The sequence below is a fragment of the Otolemur garnettii genome, unplaced genomic scaffold, assembly GCF_000181295.1.
Source record: "Otolemur garnettii isolate 467f Iridium unplaced genomic scaffold, OtoGar3 scaffold00211, whole genome shotgun sequence".
NCBI lineage: Eukaryota > Metazoa > Chordata > Mammalia > Primates > Galagidae > Otolemur > Otolemur garnettii.
The window spans coordinates 1617307-1629737 of record NW_003852606.1 but is presented as its reverse complement, the minus strand read 5'-3'; the positions used below and the strand labels follow the sequence as shown (position 1 = coordinate 1629737).

Below are 12431 nucleotides of genomic sequence, written 5' to 3'. Positions count from 1 at the left end.
GAGGAAAGAAGCAGCTAGATCCTCAATGTCCATGTCCCCAAAGGTCAGGGTAATCCTTGGAATAAAAGACCTACAATTCCCAGAAAGCTCGCAGAGAAGTCCATCTTCTGGCCCAGGGGATGACAGCCACTGAAGTTTCTAGCTTGGGGGAAACTGACTGAAAGAGTCAGATAGGGGGCAGTGGGGCCTACCTCACCCAGGAACCAGGTGGTGAGGAAGCCGAAGAGGACGGCGTCGTTGGCCTCACGGTCATACCAGGGCACCCCGATGTTGCAGGTATCCCAGAGCTCTCCCTTCCAGCGCTCCAGGGCCCAGGCTGAGGCCCCCACATCCAGGAGCACCACCAGGGGGCTCCCCTCGATCAGCCATCGCCCAAAATACACCTGAAGGGGGGCCCAGAAGGAGGCTCAGGGCTTCAGCTTCAGGTTTGTCAGTGTTTGTGGTTCACCTCTCCTCTGGCAGATGTCTGGGCTTAAGCCTCAGTTCTCTTGGACCCTCTGTTTCTATATCTGCTACTCATTTCTCTCCTGCTGCCTTATTTCTCTATTTGCTATGAGTTAGTCCCACCTGTTGCAATATTTTCCCTACCCCTGCTTAGTCTCTGTGACCCTTACCCCATTGCCTCCGTTCCCTGCTTTTAGCTGCACATTGCCCATGTCCCACATCCCATCTTCCTGCCCCCACTGCCTGTTGTCCCTCCCTGCCGGCTTTGCTTCAGTACTTGCTGCCACATTTCTCTTATCACCCATTGTGTTGTTCCCTCCCATTGTCTTTCTGCTATTAATTCCTTCCACTGGATGCTTCTTTAACTGTTCTCACTGCAACATTTCTTCAGCCCCTCCACCTTGTTTCTGTCCCTTTAACCATACGTATATGACCTGCAACCTCTTCTCTGCCCATAGGCCCATTTTATAGTTCCACAGCCATGTTTCTAACACAGCCTGTCCTCTTTCCATGCCCCGGGACCTCATTTTTCTACTCACTGCCATGTTTCTAAAACTTGCTGTCTCATTTCTAAACGTGCTACATTTCTCCAATTAGTTGCTTTCCTCCTGTGACTGTGGCCTGGGTTCTGGGCCTGTTGCCACAGCTCTATCCAGCCAACAAGTAGCCACACTCCTCTCAAACCTGGCTTTTCCCTGCCCTGAGCCTGACTCCAGTGCTCCTCCCCCACCCAGCTGTTGTCTGTCCTTTTGCTGGGGGGAGGGGGCTATTCTTAGGCCCCCAGCACGTGGGGAGCAGCTGCCCTGGGGGTAGGGACTCAGCTGCCTTGGGGTCCCTTGGGGACATATCTGGGACTGACTGGATTCTAGACCCCACTCCAAAGCAGAGGCTGTGAATGAGTGAAGAAACCACTGTACCTCTTCCTCCTGGACCCCAGCCTGTCTGTCCCTGGGCAGTAGCTCCTTTCTTTCAGTCTTCACCCTGGATCCCTGAGAGACCTTGCCCCTGGATCTGCCCATCTCAGTCTCTATCTCCTAGGTCTATGTGCCTACCTCTCCTTGCTTCATTGGCAGTTCATCTTTCTATCTCCTTCTAATGCTGACTTTCTGTCTGAAACATGTGCCAGCTCTTCCTTTATCCTTAGAGCCTGTCTATCTCCCTATTGCTCTAGCCCCTGGTTCCATCCATCTCTATGGCCCAGAGGCTAAAAATGCCTGTGCCTGCCCCACTCTCCAGGCCTGGTTGTCTATAGCAATGGCAATGATGATCATAATAGTAATACTGACAATAATAGCTCTCACACTGCTAACTTCATGCCAAGAATTGTACTAAACACTTTATTCTTATCAAGTATATTATCCTTCCCTATGATCATTAGTCAAGGTCACATGGGCAGCAAGTGGAAAGACTGAATTTGGGTCCAGATTCCTGCTGCAGCCTGCCTGCTGGACCCTTCCCCCCTCCCCCAATCCCCTTCCCTGGTCTCTGCCTAGCTGATCTTTCAGTCTAGCTCTTTTACTCTCTCTGGGTCTGAGGATCTTGGCCACTTGGACCTATCTCTTGGTCTGTCTTGTACCTGCCATCTGTCTGTCCATTAATCAATATCTGGGATCCACCTGCCCACTTCACAGGCCCTGCATCTGTCAGAATGTCCTGTCACTCTCCCCTCCTGTTTGCTGGGGAAAATGCCCTCCCATGTCAGTCCATGCCTCCCTCTCTCCCTGGGCTGCCCACCCTTGCTCCTTGTCCATCTGCTGCTCCCACCCTCACAGTAGGCCATCTGTCTCCCTGCCCTCAGCTGGGTCATGTCCCACCTTGCAGCCTTTGCTGTTCATGGAATCCAGCGTCCTCTTCAGGGCCAGGGTTGGGGCCTCGAGCAGTTCCACCTGGGTCCTCACGCCCTGCTCTGTGTATGGTCCTACCAGGTAGTAGTTGTCGCCCCATTCATCCCCTGTCACCTTGGCCTTTGTCTGCAGCACTGTGTAGATGCCACCCACTGTGGGTCCAAATGTGTGAGGTAGATCTCAGCTGAGGGCAATAGGACTGGAACCAGGGTTGGGGTGGAGGCTGTTAGGGGCACTGAGGCCCTAGACTCTAGCTTATAGAGAAGAGGGGACTGGCAGACCATAACTTCGGAGCAGAGGGTTGGCAGCTTAGGTCAAGGGGAAGAAGGGGCTGGAGGGCTGTTCTCTTGGATGTAAGAATGGGGGGCTGGGGTCAGGACCCTGAGGGAGGAGGGGGCTCAGGCCAGACTCCTGGGTCTGAAAGAGGAGAGGTTAAGGGGTAGGGCCCTGAGGATGGCAAAGCTGGGCTTCCAGCTTTCAGGAGCTTCATTTAAACCTCAGTCAGGGGCGGTGCCTGTGGCTCAAGGAGTAGGGCGCCGGCCCCATATACTGGAGGTGGCAGGTTCAAACCCAGCCTCGGCCAAAAACCGCAAAAAAATAAATAAATAAAATAAACCTCAGTCAGGCTCCAGGACTTGAAGTGGGGGGAAAATCCCTCTTTATGGCCTATTCAGCTTCTCACAATTGCCTAAGAGGAGACTGAATCATCATTCCCTGCCCTCCAGGGACCCTGCTGACCTGTCTCCCGGTGTTTGCTCCCTGACTAAGGACACAAGCCCTGCTCCTACCATGACCCCACCCCAACCCCAGGAGTCTGGCCCCAACCTCCAAGCATCCTGGAGCCCAGGCCCTGACAATACATGGGTCCATGTTTGAGGGACCCCCTCAGCCTATGAGACCCAGTCCCTTTCTCTCACAAAACCCAGCAAAGCAAACTCCCAGTCCTGGCTCCTGTGAGGACCAGGGCAGCCTAGCTCCTAACTTCCAGGCCCAGCCTTCTCCAAAGCCAGAACCTCAGGTTCTTTGAAGCCCAGAACAGGGAACTGCAGGCTCCCAGCCACTCCCATCCTATGGCCCAGCCCCTGACCAACTTAGGACTTCCTAGCCTTCCCACATTCCAGTACGCATGTGTCCCAGGGCACTGGCCCCTCTACTCCCAGGAAAGGATAGCTAGGCCTTTGGCCCCCACCTCTCTCCCACCCTAGGACCTAAGAAGTAAGGTTTCTGGCACCTTCCTATCTTTATTGTCAAGCAGCCAGGTCCCCAGATCCTCCCACCACCACTCATGCATCCTATCTCCCAAGCAGCTCTCTCTCAAATCTGGAGTTACATCCCCTAGACTGCTTCTTCCAGGATCACAGGTTTGAAACCCCCAGCAGCTTCCCCAGGTTTGCACACAGAAGTCCCATCCCCCACCCTTCCCTGTTCAGGACCCAGGTATCTGATTTCTTGGAAGCCTTTTCCAGTATCTAGGAATCTTTCATTTCAGCACCCTCTCCCCTAGGACCCAGGACTTGGACTTCCAGCCTCTTTTTATCTTAAGTCAAGCGAATCATCTCCTCTCCGCCCCCCAGAGCCCAGGAGACCTATCCCAGCCCCTCTCCAAGGACACAAGAGTCATAGGCTCCTTCCCCAGGACCCAAGGGTCCCCCACGTAGTCCCGTCTTCCTTCAACTAAAAGTTCTAGGTCCCCATCTCCGACTGCCCTTCTCCTCAAGGGCCCGGACGCCGGGCGTGCTCACCCTTGTTGGCCACCTCCCAGGCCACCTCGAAGAGCACTGTGTTCTCCAGGTCGAACTCATCTTCCCAATCCTCCAGTCCTGGCAGTGAGGACATGGACAAAGTGCGGTTTAGAGGCATGGCTGGCGTGGGAAGAGGCCCTCCAGGGGCCTCAGGTGGCGACTTCGGAGGCGTCGGGGGAATGCACCAGGCAGGCTGTGGGGCCGGATAGTTGGTGCCCAACGGGAAGCTTGCAAAGCGCTCGGCTTCCTATTGCACGACCGCACCCCCGCCCCGGAGCGTTCGGACTAGGCAGGAGGCGGCCGCAGCGTCACTGAGCCCAGAGGCGCCCCTGCAGTAAAACCTTGCGGCCACCAGGAGGCAGTGCCCGCCCCCAGCCAGCGCCATTGGTCAGCACCCGGGGGCGGGGACCTCTGCGTCTTCTCGTTGGTGGAGAGGGTCGGTTTCTCTTAGTCCTGGCACCTCCTTGGCAGTCCGCCAATGCTCCAGGAGCCGGGGCTTGTCACTGCGCTGAACGGAAGGGATTGGTTTTCACCTCTGTCAATCTGAAGCTGGAGGCCCCAAGTGAGGAGAATATGATATAGAGGAAAGGAGCGTGGGGGACGTGTGGTTGCTCAAAGAAGTCTTAAGATTTTGCAATAGGCCTCGGCAAGGAGGGGCTGAGTAAGAGGAGTAGCACAGACAGGAGTTCCAAACACCCATCCTCTAGCTTAGCCCCGGAGAAGGGGCAGGGCCCAGTGACGCCCCGCCCTTTAATTTACATATTTATAAGGAACCATCGAGATCTTTGGAGAACCTGCTGGCCTAGAGGAGGTTAGAACGCGTCGTTCCCGGAGCATTTCCGTTTCCGCTGAGACATTTGGCGGTTGGTGAGCATCATGGCAACAGTGGTAGGTGTTGGCGCGTGGAGGACTGAGGAGCGGATCCGCGCTCCTGAGTCTGAGGGAGGCAAGATCGAGGATCCGGACCTCTGGGTCTAAGGGAGAAGACAGCGGGGGCTGGGCTTCTGCATCTGAGGGGAAGAGGGACCTGGGTGCCTGGGCTCCTGGGTTTGAGAGTGAAAAAAGGAAGTGGGACCCTGGGACCTCAGCTCTGGCTGCATCATATTGTAGGAACTCCAACTCCCAGAGTCCTCTAGGCTCAGTTGTACTGTTCTTTGCTGCACGAATGATGGTGGCTGTGGTGTCTTGGGCTCCAAGCCATTTGGGAGCCTTTCATTATTGGTGTTGCACCAACAATGGCACCTGAGTTCCAAGGAAGAAACACAGACCGGGGGGGGAATCTGTCCTGTGTACTGGAGAGCATGAAGTCGCTTAGAGAGCCCCCGGGGGAGAGAGACTGTTGAAACCAAAAGGGTGTCAGTGGGAAGGGGAAAGGGTCGGAGGCCCAGAGGTCAGGATCTTGTCATGGGACTGTTTTAAATATTTTTAGCACCTGCTACGAGTCCTGTCTCAGTATGAATGCATAATACGTTGTCACGTTAGTATTTGAATGAATGTGAATGAAGGAGAGATCGGGTATACCGGGCCTGGGACTTGCTCTAGAAATTTCTGAATGAAGAAGTGGTGTGAACTGAACTTGAGGATTGAGCTGGGTTTCCAGATGCCTCAGTTACCATGGAGACCTCAGTCAAGATGAAGCAAGGACAGGGGAGGGAGTTACTAGTGGCTGGAAAATGAGATTTGAATGAAGAAAAAAGAGGTGGGTGGGAAAGTGGAAGATGAAAGGGCAATGGCCAGAACTCTGAGGACCCATCTGTGGATGTGGAGGAAGCATTGGAAGTATGAGGAGATGGGGATAATAAATTTTATTTATTTTTATTATTATTTTTGAGACAGACACTCTCTTTGTCACCCTCCAAAGAGTGGTGTGGTGTCACAGGTCACAGCAACCTCAAACTCTTGGGCTGAAGCAGTTCTCTTGCCTGAGCCCCCCACCCCCACCCCAAGTAGCTGGGACTACAGGCACCGGCCACAACTCCCAGCTATATTTAGAGATGAGGTCTCGCTCTGTCTCAGGCTGGTCTTGAACTCTTGAGCTCAGACAATCTACCAGCCTCAGCCTCCCGAAGTGCTAGGATTACAGGCATGAGCTACCATGCCCAGCCTGGGATACTGATTTTTTTTTTTTTTTTTTTTGGCCAGGGCTGGGTTTCAACCTACCACCTCCGGCATATGGGGCCAGTACCCTACCCTTTTGAGCCACAGGCACTGCCCAGATACTGATTTTTTTAAAGGCCTCCATAGGACCAGTAGACAGAATGGTGCTGGAGAGATTTGTGGTGAAAGGGGACAATGCCTATGTAAGGTCTGACAGGCTGCACGTGAGTCCAGGGGGGTCGTTCCCAGCTTTTATTTATTTACTCCAGAGACAGGGCCTCGCTTTTTCATTCAGGCTGGAGTGCAATGACATAGCATAGCTCACTGTGAGCTCAAATTCCTGGGCTCAAACTCCTGCTTATTCTCTCAAGTAGCTGAGACTATAGGTATGCACCACTATGCCTGACTAATTTTTAAAATGTTTTTTGTGGAGATGGGGTCTTGCTATGTTGCCCAGGGTGGTCTTGAACTGCTGGCCTCAAGTGATCTCTCACCATAGCCTCCCAAAGTGTTAGGATTACAGGTGTGAGCCACTGTGCCTGGTGCTTTCCCAGCTTTTGGTAGTACTTTGCAAGTCATGTCTCATGTGAAGAGAGAGTAGATGAGAAGGGTCACACAGTGAGGGAGAAGGCTTGTGTCCATGTGGTAGCCAGGAAGTCTGAACATTTGGTTCTAAAGAGAGGAGGCATCACGTAGATTGGATGCCTGCATGTTCTCTCATTCTGGTGGAAGAGAAAGACCTCTGGGAAGAAAAGAGAGTCAGGGCAGGTAGTTGAGGGGCTGGGATAGCATGCTAGCTTCATTATTAGAAATTATGAAGGCTCGGCGCCTATAGCTCAACCGGCTAAGGCGTCAGCCACGGACACCTAAGGTGGCGGGTTCAAATCCCCAGCCCGGACCCACCAAAACAACAATGACGGCTGCAACCAAAAAATAGCCGGGCACTGTGGCGGGTGCCTGTGGTCCCAGCTACTTGGGAGGCTGAGGCAGGAGACTCGCTTGAGCCCAGGAGTTGGAGGTTGCTGTGAGCTGTGATGCCACGGCACTCTACCCAGGGGGACAGCTTGAGGCTCTGTCTTTAAAAAAAAAAAAAGAAAAGAAAAGAAAAATTATGAAATATGTTGAAGTGCTAGAAAATAATACAACAGATATGCAGGGATTCACCACCTGAGTTTGTTTTTCTTTTTTCTTTTTTTTTGAGACAGAGTCTATGTTGCCCTCAGTAGAGTGCCGTGGTATCACAGATTACAGCAACCTCAAACTCTTGGGCTTAAACAATTCTCTTGTCTCAGCCTCCCAAGTAGCTGGGAGTATAGGAGCCTGCCACAACACCTGGCTATTTTTTGGTTGTAATTATCATTGTTGTTTGGCACACCTGGGCTGGGTTCAAACCTGCCAGTCAGCTCCAGTGTATGTGACTGACTCCCTAGCCACTGAGGTACAGGCACTGAGCCACCACCTGAGTTGTTTTTTTTTTAATTTTTTTTATAGAGACAGTATTTCACTCTTATCACCCTCAGTAGAGTGCTGTGGCATCACACAGCTCACAGCAATCTCCAACTCCTGGGCCTAGGCAATTCTCCTGCCTCAGCCTCCCAGGTAGCTGGGACTACAGGTGCCCGCCACAATGCCTGGCTATTTTTTTGTTGCAATTTGGCCGGGGCCGGGTTTGAACCCGCCATCCTCAGTATATGGGGCTGGCACCCTACCCACTGAGCCACAGGTGCCGCCCACCTGAGTTTTTTTATAGCAGCCTTATTAGAACGTAATTCAGAGGGTACAATTCAGTGGTTTTTCAGTATATTCACAGAATTGTACAACTATCACTACAGTCAATTTTACAATGTTTTCTTCATCTCAAAAAGAATTTCTTACCTGTCACCTTCCATCCTCCCATCCTCCTGGCCCTAGGTAATCACTAATCTATCTATCTATATAGTTTTGCCTATTCTGGATATTTCATATAAATAGAATTGTACGATATGTGTTCCTTTGTACAGGGGCTTCTTTTGAGTAGCATAATGTTTTCAAAGTTTGTCCATGTCCTAGCATATGTTAGAACTTAGCTTCTTTCTGTAGCTGAATAATATTTTTTTGTGTGGGCTGGGCGTGGTGGCTTATACCTGTAATCCTAGCACTCTGGGCAGCCAAGGTGGGTAGATTGCCTGAACTCACTGATTGGGGACCAGCTTGAGCAAGAGCCAGACTTCATCTCTAAAAATAGCTGGGCATTGTGGTGGGCACTTGTAGTCCCAGCTACTTGGGAGGCTGAGGCAAGAGAATCACTTAAACCTAAGAGTTTGAGGTTGCTGTGAGCTATGATGTCATAGCATTCTACTGAGGGCAACGAAGTGAGACTGTCTCAAAAAAAAAATTATTTTGCGTGAATATACTGCATTTTAGTTATCCTTTCCTCAGCTGATGGACTTTAGGTTGTTTCTGCTTTTCAACTATTATGAATAATGCTGCTCTGAACATGTGTGTACATGTTTTGTGTAGATCATGCAGAGTTCTTCAATTGTCCAGGAGATGTTTACTTACCTCCTTTACCCTTATGAGAAGGGGTGGTGGCTGGCTCCTCTCTTTGGAGAACTGGAGACACAAGAGGCTTCAGTACATGCTTGTCGCTCAACATTTCATTAATAGCTCTTAAAGTACAAACGTCAAGTCTCTTGGTGTTCAAGTTTCTTGAACAAGAGAGATACAAGCTGTGTCCTTTGTGGGACTCAGATGTCCAGGAACTGAGAACATTGATCCAACAGTCTCCCTCATGAAAGTAAGAGTTTATAGTGAGGTCCCCAAGAGAGGCCCTAGAATATGCTGGTCGGGAGGACCTCCCCTAGGGTGCACACTTGATCTAATTCATTGAGGATTGGGGAGAGTAGTCTGGACAGAGGGGCCAGCAGGGTCAAGGCCTGGTGATTGTGAGCTGGGGCAGCATAGTCAAAGGACACTGGGAAATTAGCGGGGGCCAGCCCACATGTGGCTTGAAACCTACTCCACATTGGTATCTGTGCTTACCCAATTCACAGTTATTGAGGATGGGAAGGACTTCATTCATTCATTCTCCACGTAATCCCTGGGCACCAGATACATTCTGGACCTTGAGAATAGAGCTGTGAATGAGACAGACAGCTCTTGTCTTCCTGGGACTCAGCCAACTAGCCATTAGTCAGTGACAGGTGAGAGGGGTAGAAATGACTGGTATTTGGTCCATGGCCTGCCTGTGGAGGGAAGGAATAGAAAGGACTTCCTTATGGGAAGTACAGAAGGGGAGTCAGGGCAAGGTGAGACTGTAGGAGTCTTCTGACACATCTTCCTACACCCCCAGACAGCGACCAAAGTCCCGGAGATCCGTGATGTCACAAGGATTGAACGTATTGGTGAGTGAGCGGGGTCAGGAATGGGACCTAGACACTGCCTGCCATATGTCCTGAGTTAGCAGTCCTGTCTGGTACCCCCAAGAGAGAAGGAGCCAGCCTGGGAACCAAGCACTCCTCCAGTCTAATGGAGAATCCTGAATTCCAGAGTTGGGTCCACACTTGTTCCCCACTCAAGGTGCACTGCTCCTAGCTTGGCTACCCTGGTGTGGTTCTGGGTGTGCCTGCATGAATTTCATTAAATTAGATATTTGCTGAGTGTTTTACTGGAGCATGAGCTCCCTGAGGACAGGGACCAGGTCTGTCTCTTTCTGGGCTGTGTGTTCCGAGCACAGGATGTGGCAGAGCAGACAATCAAAAGGTAACTTAATGGGGCTCAGCACCTGTGGCTCAAGCGGCTAAGGTGCCAGCCAAATACACCTGAGTTGGTGGGTTCGAATCCAGCCCAGCCACCAAACGACAATGATTGCTGCAACCAAAGAATAGCCGGGTGTTGTGGCAGATGCCTGTAGTCCCAGCTACTTTGTGGTGGTGGTGGGGACACGGAGGCAGGAGAATTAGTTGAGCCCAGGAGTTGGAGGTTGCTGTGAGCTGTGATGCCATAGCACTCTACCTAGGGGCAACAGCTTGAGGCTTTGTCTCAAAAAGGGCGGGGTAGGGGCAGCGCCATATGCCGGACGTGGTGGTTCAAACCCAGCCCTGGCCAAAAACCACACACACACAAAAAAGTAACTTAAGGAATGCATGAGTTTGCATGCTGTAGAACCCTCATTAGTCCCCTGAGGTGCATGTTGTGCACCATCTCTAACTGAGGCAACCACATCTTGGGGCAGCCAGGTTACTGGCTCGAGCTTCCTAGGAGCAGGAAGTGGAGGTATAGCAAGACCAGTAGAGTACAGCTCTCATAAAATTTTACTTGCAGAGAAGAGACTGTGCCCATTTGTCCAGAAGGTTCATTCACTCAGTACATCTAAGAGAGCCAGTAGAGGGCCTGTGGCTCCAAGCATGGGTTCTGGAAGCTCATTACTAGACTCTCTGAGCTCAGTTTTGCCTTTTCCTAGTTAAGTATCCAAGGACTAGTTAGTCTCTGTGCCTCAGCTTCCTCAGGAGCTAAGATAGTTCACCTCATCAGTATTAGCTGATGGAAGATTCAGGCAAGTAATCCATACAAAGCATTTCTAGTGTGCACTTACACTGTTTCACTTATTAAAGGGCCAGGCACTGCTGGGAGCTGAGAACCTAGAGAATAGCTGCACCCAGTAGCTGCCTTTGGGAGTACTCATAGTCAAGCACAGGGGTTAGCAAATCTTTTCTTAAAGGGCCAGATGGGAAATCTTTTCTTTCTTTCTTTTTTTTCTTTTTTTTTTTTTTTTGAGACAGAGTCTCACTTTGTCACCCTGGGTGACATAGCTCACAGCAACCTCAAACTCCTGGGCTTAAGGGATTCTCTTCCCTCAGCCTCCCAAGTAGCTGGGACTATAGGTGTCTGCCACAACGCCCAGCTATATTTTTTGTTGTTGTTGTAGTAGTCGTTGTTTGGCAGGCCTGGGCTGGATTCAAACCCGCCAGCTCTGGTGTACATGGCTGGCACCCTAGCCATTGAGCTACAAGTGCCAAGCCGGAAAATCTTTTCTTGTTCAAACTGGCTGAGTGCACTGGTTTACACTTGTAATGTAACACTTTGGGAGGCCTGGGCCCGAGGATTGTCTCAGCTCACGTCAGAGTCACCTCATGTTCCACAAGGGCTGCCTAAGCTCCGCTCAGCCTTCCCACCCATACTCTGGTAGCAGAGAGAAAGAGGAATTGTAATGAGGGCACACTGCTTAGAGTTTGCTCCCTTGGGGCTGTTGTGAGCCCAGTGTATTCCAGCCTGGGCAACAGAGGGAGAGTCTGTCTCTTTAAAAAAAAAGGAAAAGACAGGAAACAGTGGCTCCAGCTATAATCTTAGCACTTTGACAAGCCCAGGCAGGTGGATTGCTTGAACTCACAAGTTCAAGACCAGCCTGAGCAATAGCGAGACCCCATCTCTACTAAAAATAGAAAAAATAGCTGGGCATTGTGGCAGGGGCCTGTAGTCCCAGCTACTTGAGAGACTGAGGCAAGAGTATCACTTGAGCTTAAGAGTCTGAGGTTGGTGTGAGCTTTGACACCATGGAATTCTACTGAGGACAATGAGGTAAGATTTTGTCTCAAAAGAAAAAATAACTCCAATTCTGCTGCTGTAGTAGGAAAGTAGCACAGATAGCATGAAATTAAATAGGCATGGCTGGGTTCTAATAAAAACTTTATTTGTAAAAATAGGTATTAGACCTGTAGGCTGTAGTTTACCCAGCCCCCTGAGCTCTCTCCATCCATATAGATAAGGGCCTGGGAAGGTTGTCACTGATCCCCAGAAATGCTTGCAGGATGATAGTAGCTGGGGGTCATGTTTGTTTATTTGTTTTTTGACTGGGGCTGGGTTTGAACCCGCCACCTCCAGTGTAGGGTGCCGGCACCCTACTCCTTTGAGCCATAGGCGCCACCTGGGGCTCATGTTTTACATGGTTATGTGGAATGAAATTAGAACCCATGAGTGCCATGTAAGTCATAAACCGCAGAGTAATTGTGATCATTAGCCCTCAGGATTAGTTCATAGTGTAATTATATGCTCAATCGGTTCTCAGTGATTTTAGTCTCATTAGGATGTGACCTAGTGGCTGCCACTTTTTTTTTTTTTTGCAGTTTTTGGCCAGGGCTGGGTTTGAACCTCAGGCATATGGGACCGGCGCCCTACTCTTTTGAGCCACAGGTGCCGCCCAGAGTGACCACTTATTAAGAATTGACTGTGGGCTCGGCGCCTATAGCTCAACCGGCTAAGGTGCCAGCCACGTACACCTAAGGTGGCGGGTTCGAATCCCCAGCCCGGACCTGCCAAACAACAATGA

General features: G+C 50.9%; 2 protein-coding genes across 4 annotated transcripts in view; one reads left to right on the top strand and one right to left on the bottom strand.

The window, feature by feature from the left end:
- The window catches only part of GYS1 (glycogen synthase 1), a 21632-nt gene extending 17239 nt beyond the window's left edge, over positions 1 to 4393 (bottom strand). The window contains exons 1-3 of one of the 2 annotated variants that reach the window (XM_003801506.3): positions 4031 to 4393; positions 2259 to 2440; positions 192 to 383 (exon numbers count right to left, since the gene is read on the bottom strand). In XM_003801506.3, the coding sequence (XP_003801554.1) occupies positions 192 to 383; positions 2259 to 2440; positions 4031 to 4148 (492 nt within the window). In that variant the 5' untranslated portion in view covers positions 4149 to 4393. The remainder of the gene's footprint in view (positions 1 to 191; positions 384 to 2258; positions 2441 to 4030) is intronic. The other variant, XM_003801507.3, reaches the window with a different exon arrangement.
- Positions 4394 to 4811: 418 nt separating this feature from the next.
- The window catches only part of RUVBL2 (RuvB like AAA ATPase 2), a 20811-nt gene continuing 13191 nt past the window's right edge, over positions 4812 to 12431 (top strand). The window contains exons 1-2 of one of the 2 annotated variants that reach the window (XM_023507887.1): positions 4812 to 4918; positions 9459 to 9510. In XM_023507887.1, coding sequence (XP_023363655.1) covers positions 4907 to 4918; positions 9459 to 9510 — 64 coding nt within the window. In that variant the 5' untranslated portion in view covers positions 4812 to 4906. Of the gene's footprint in view, positions 4919 to 9174; positions 9310 to 9458; positions 9511 to 12431 lie in introns of those variants that run through there. The other variant, XM_023507888.1, reaches the window with a different exon arrangement.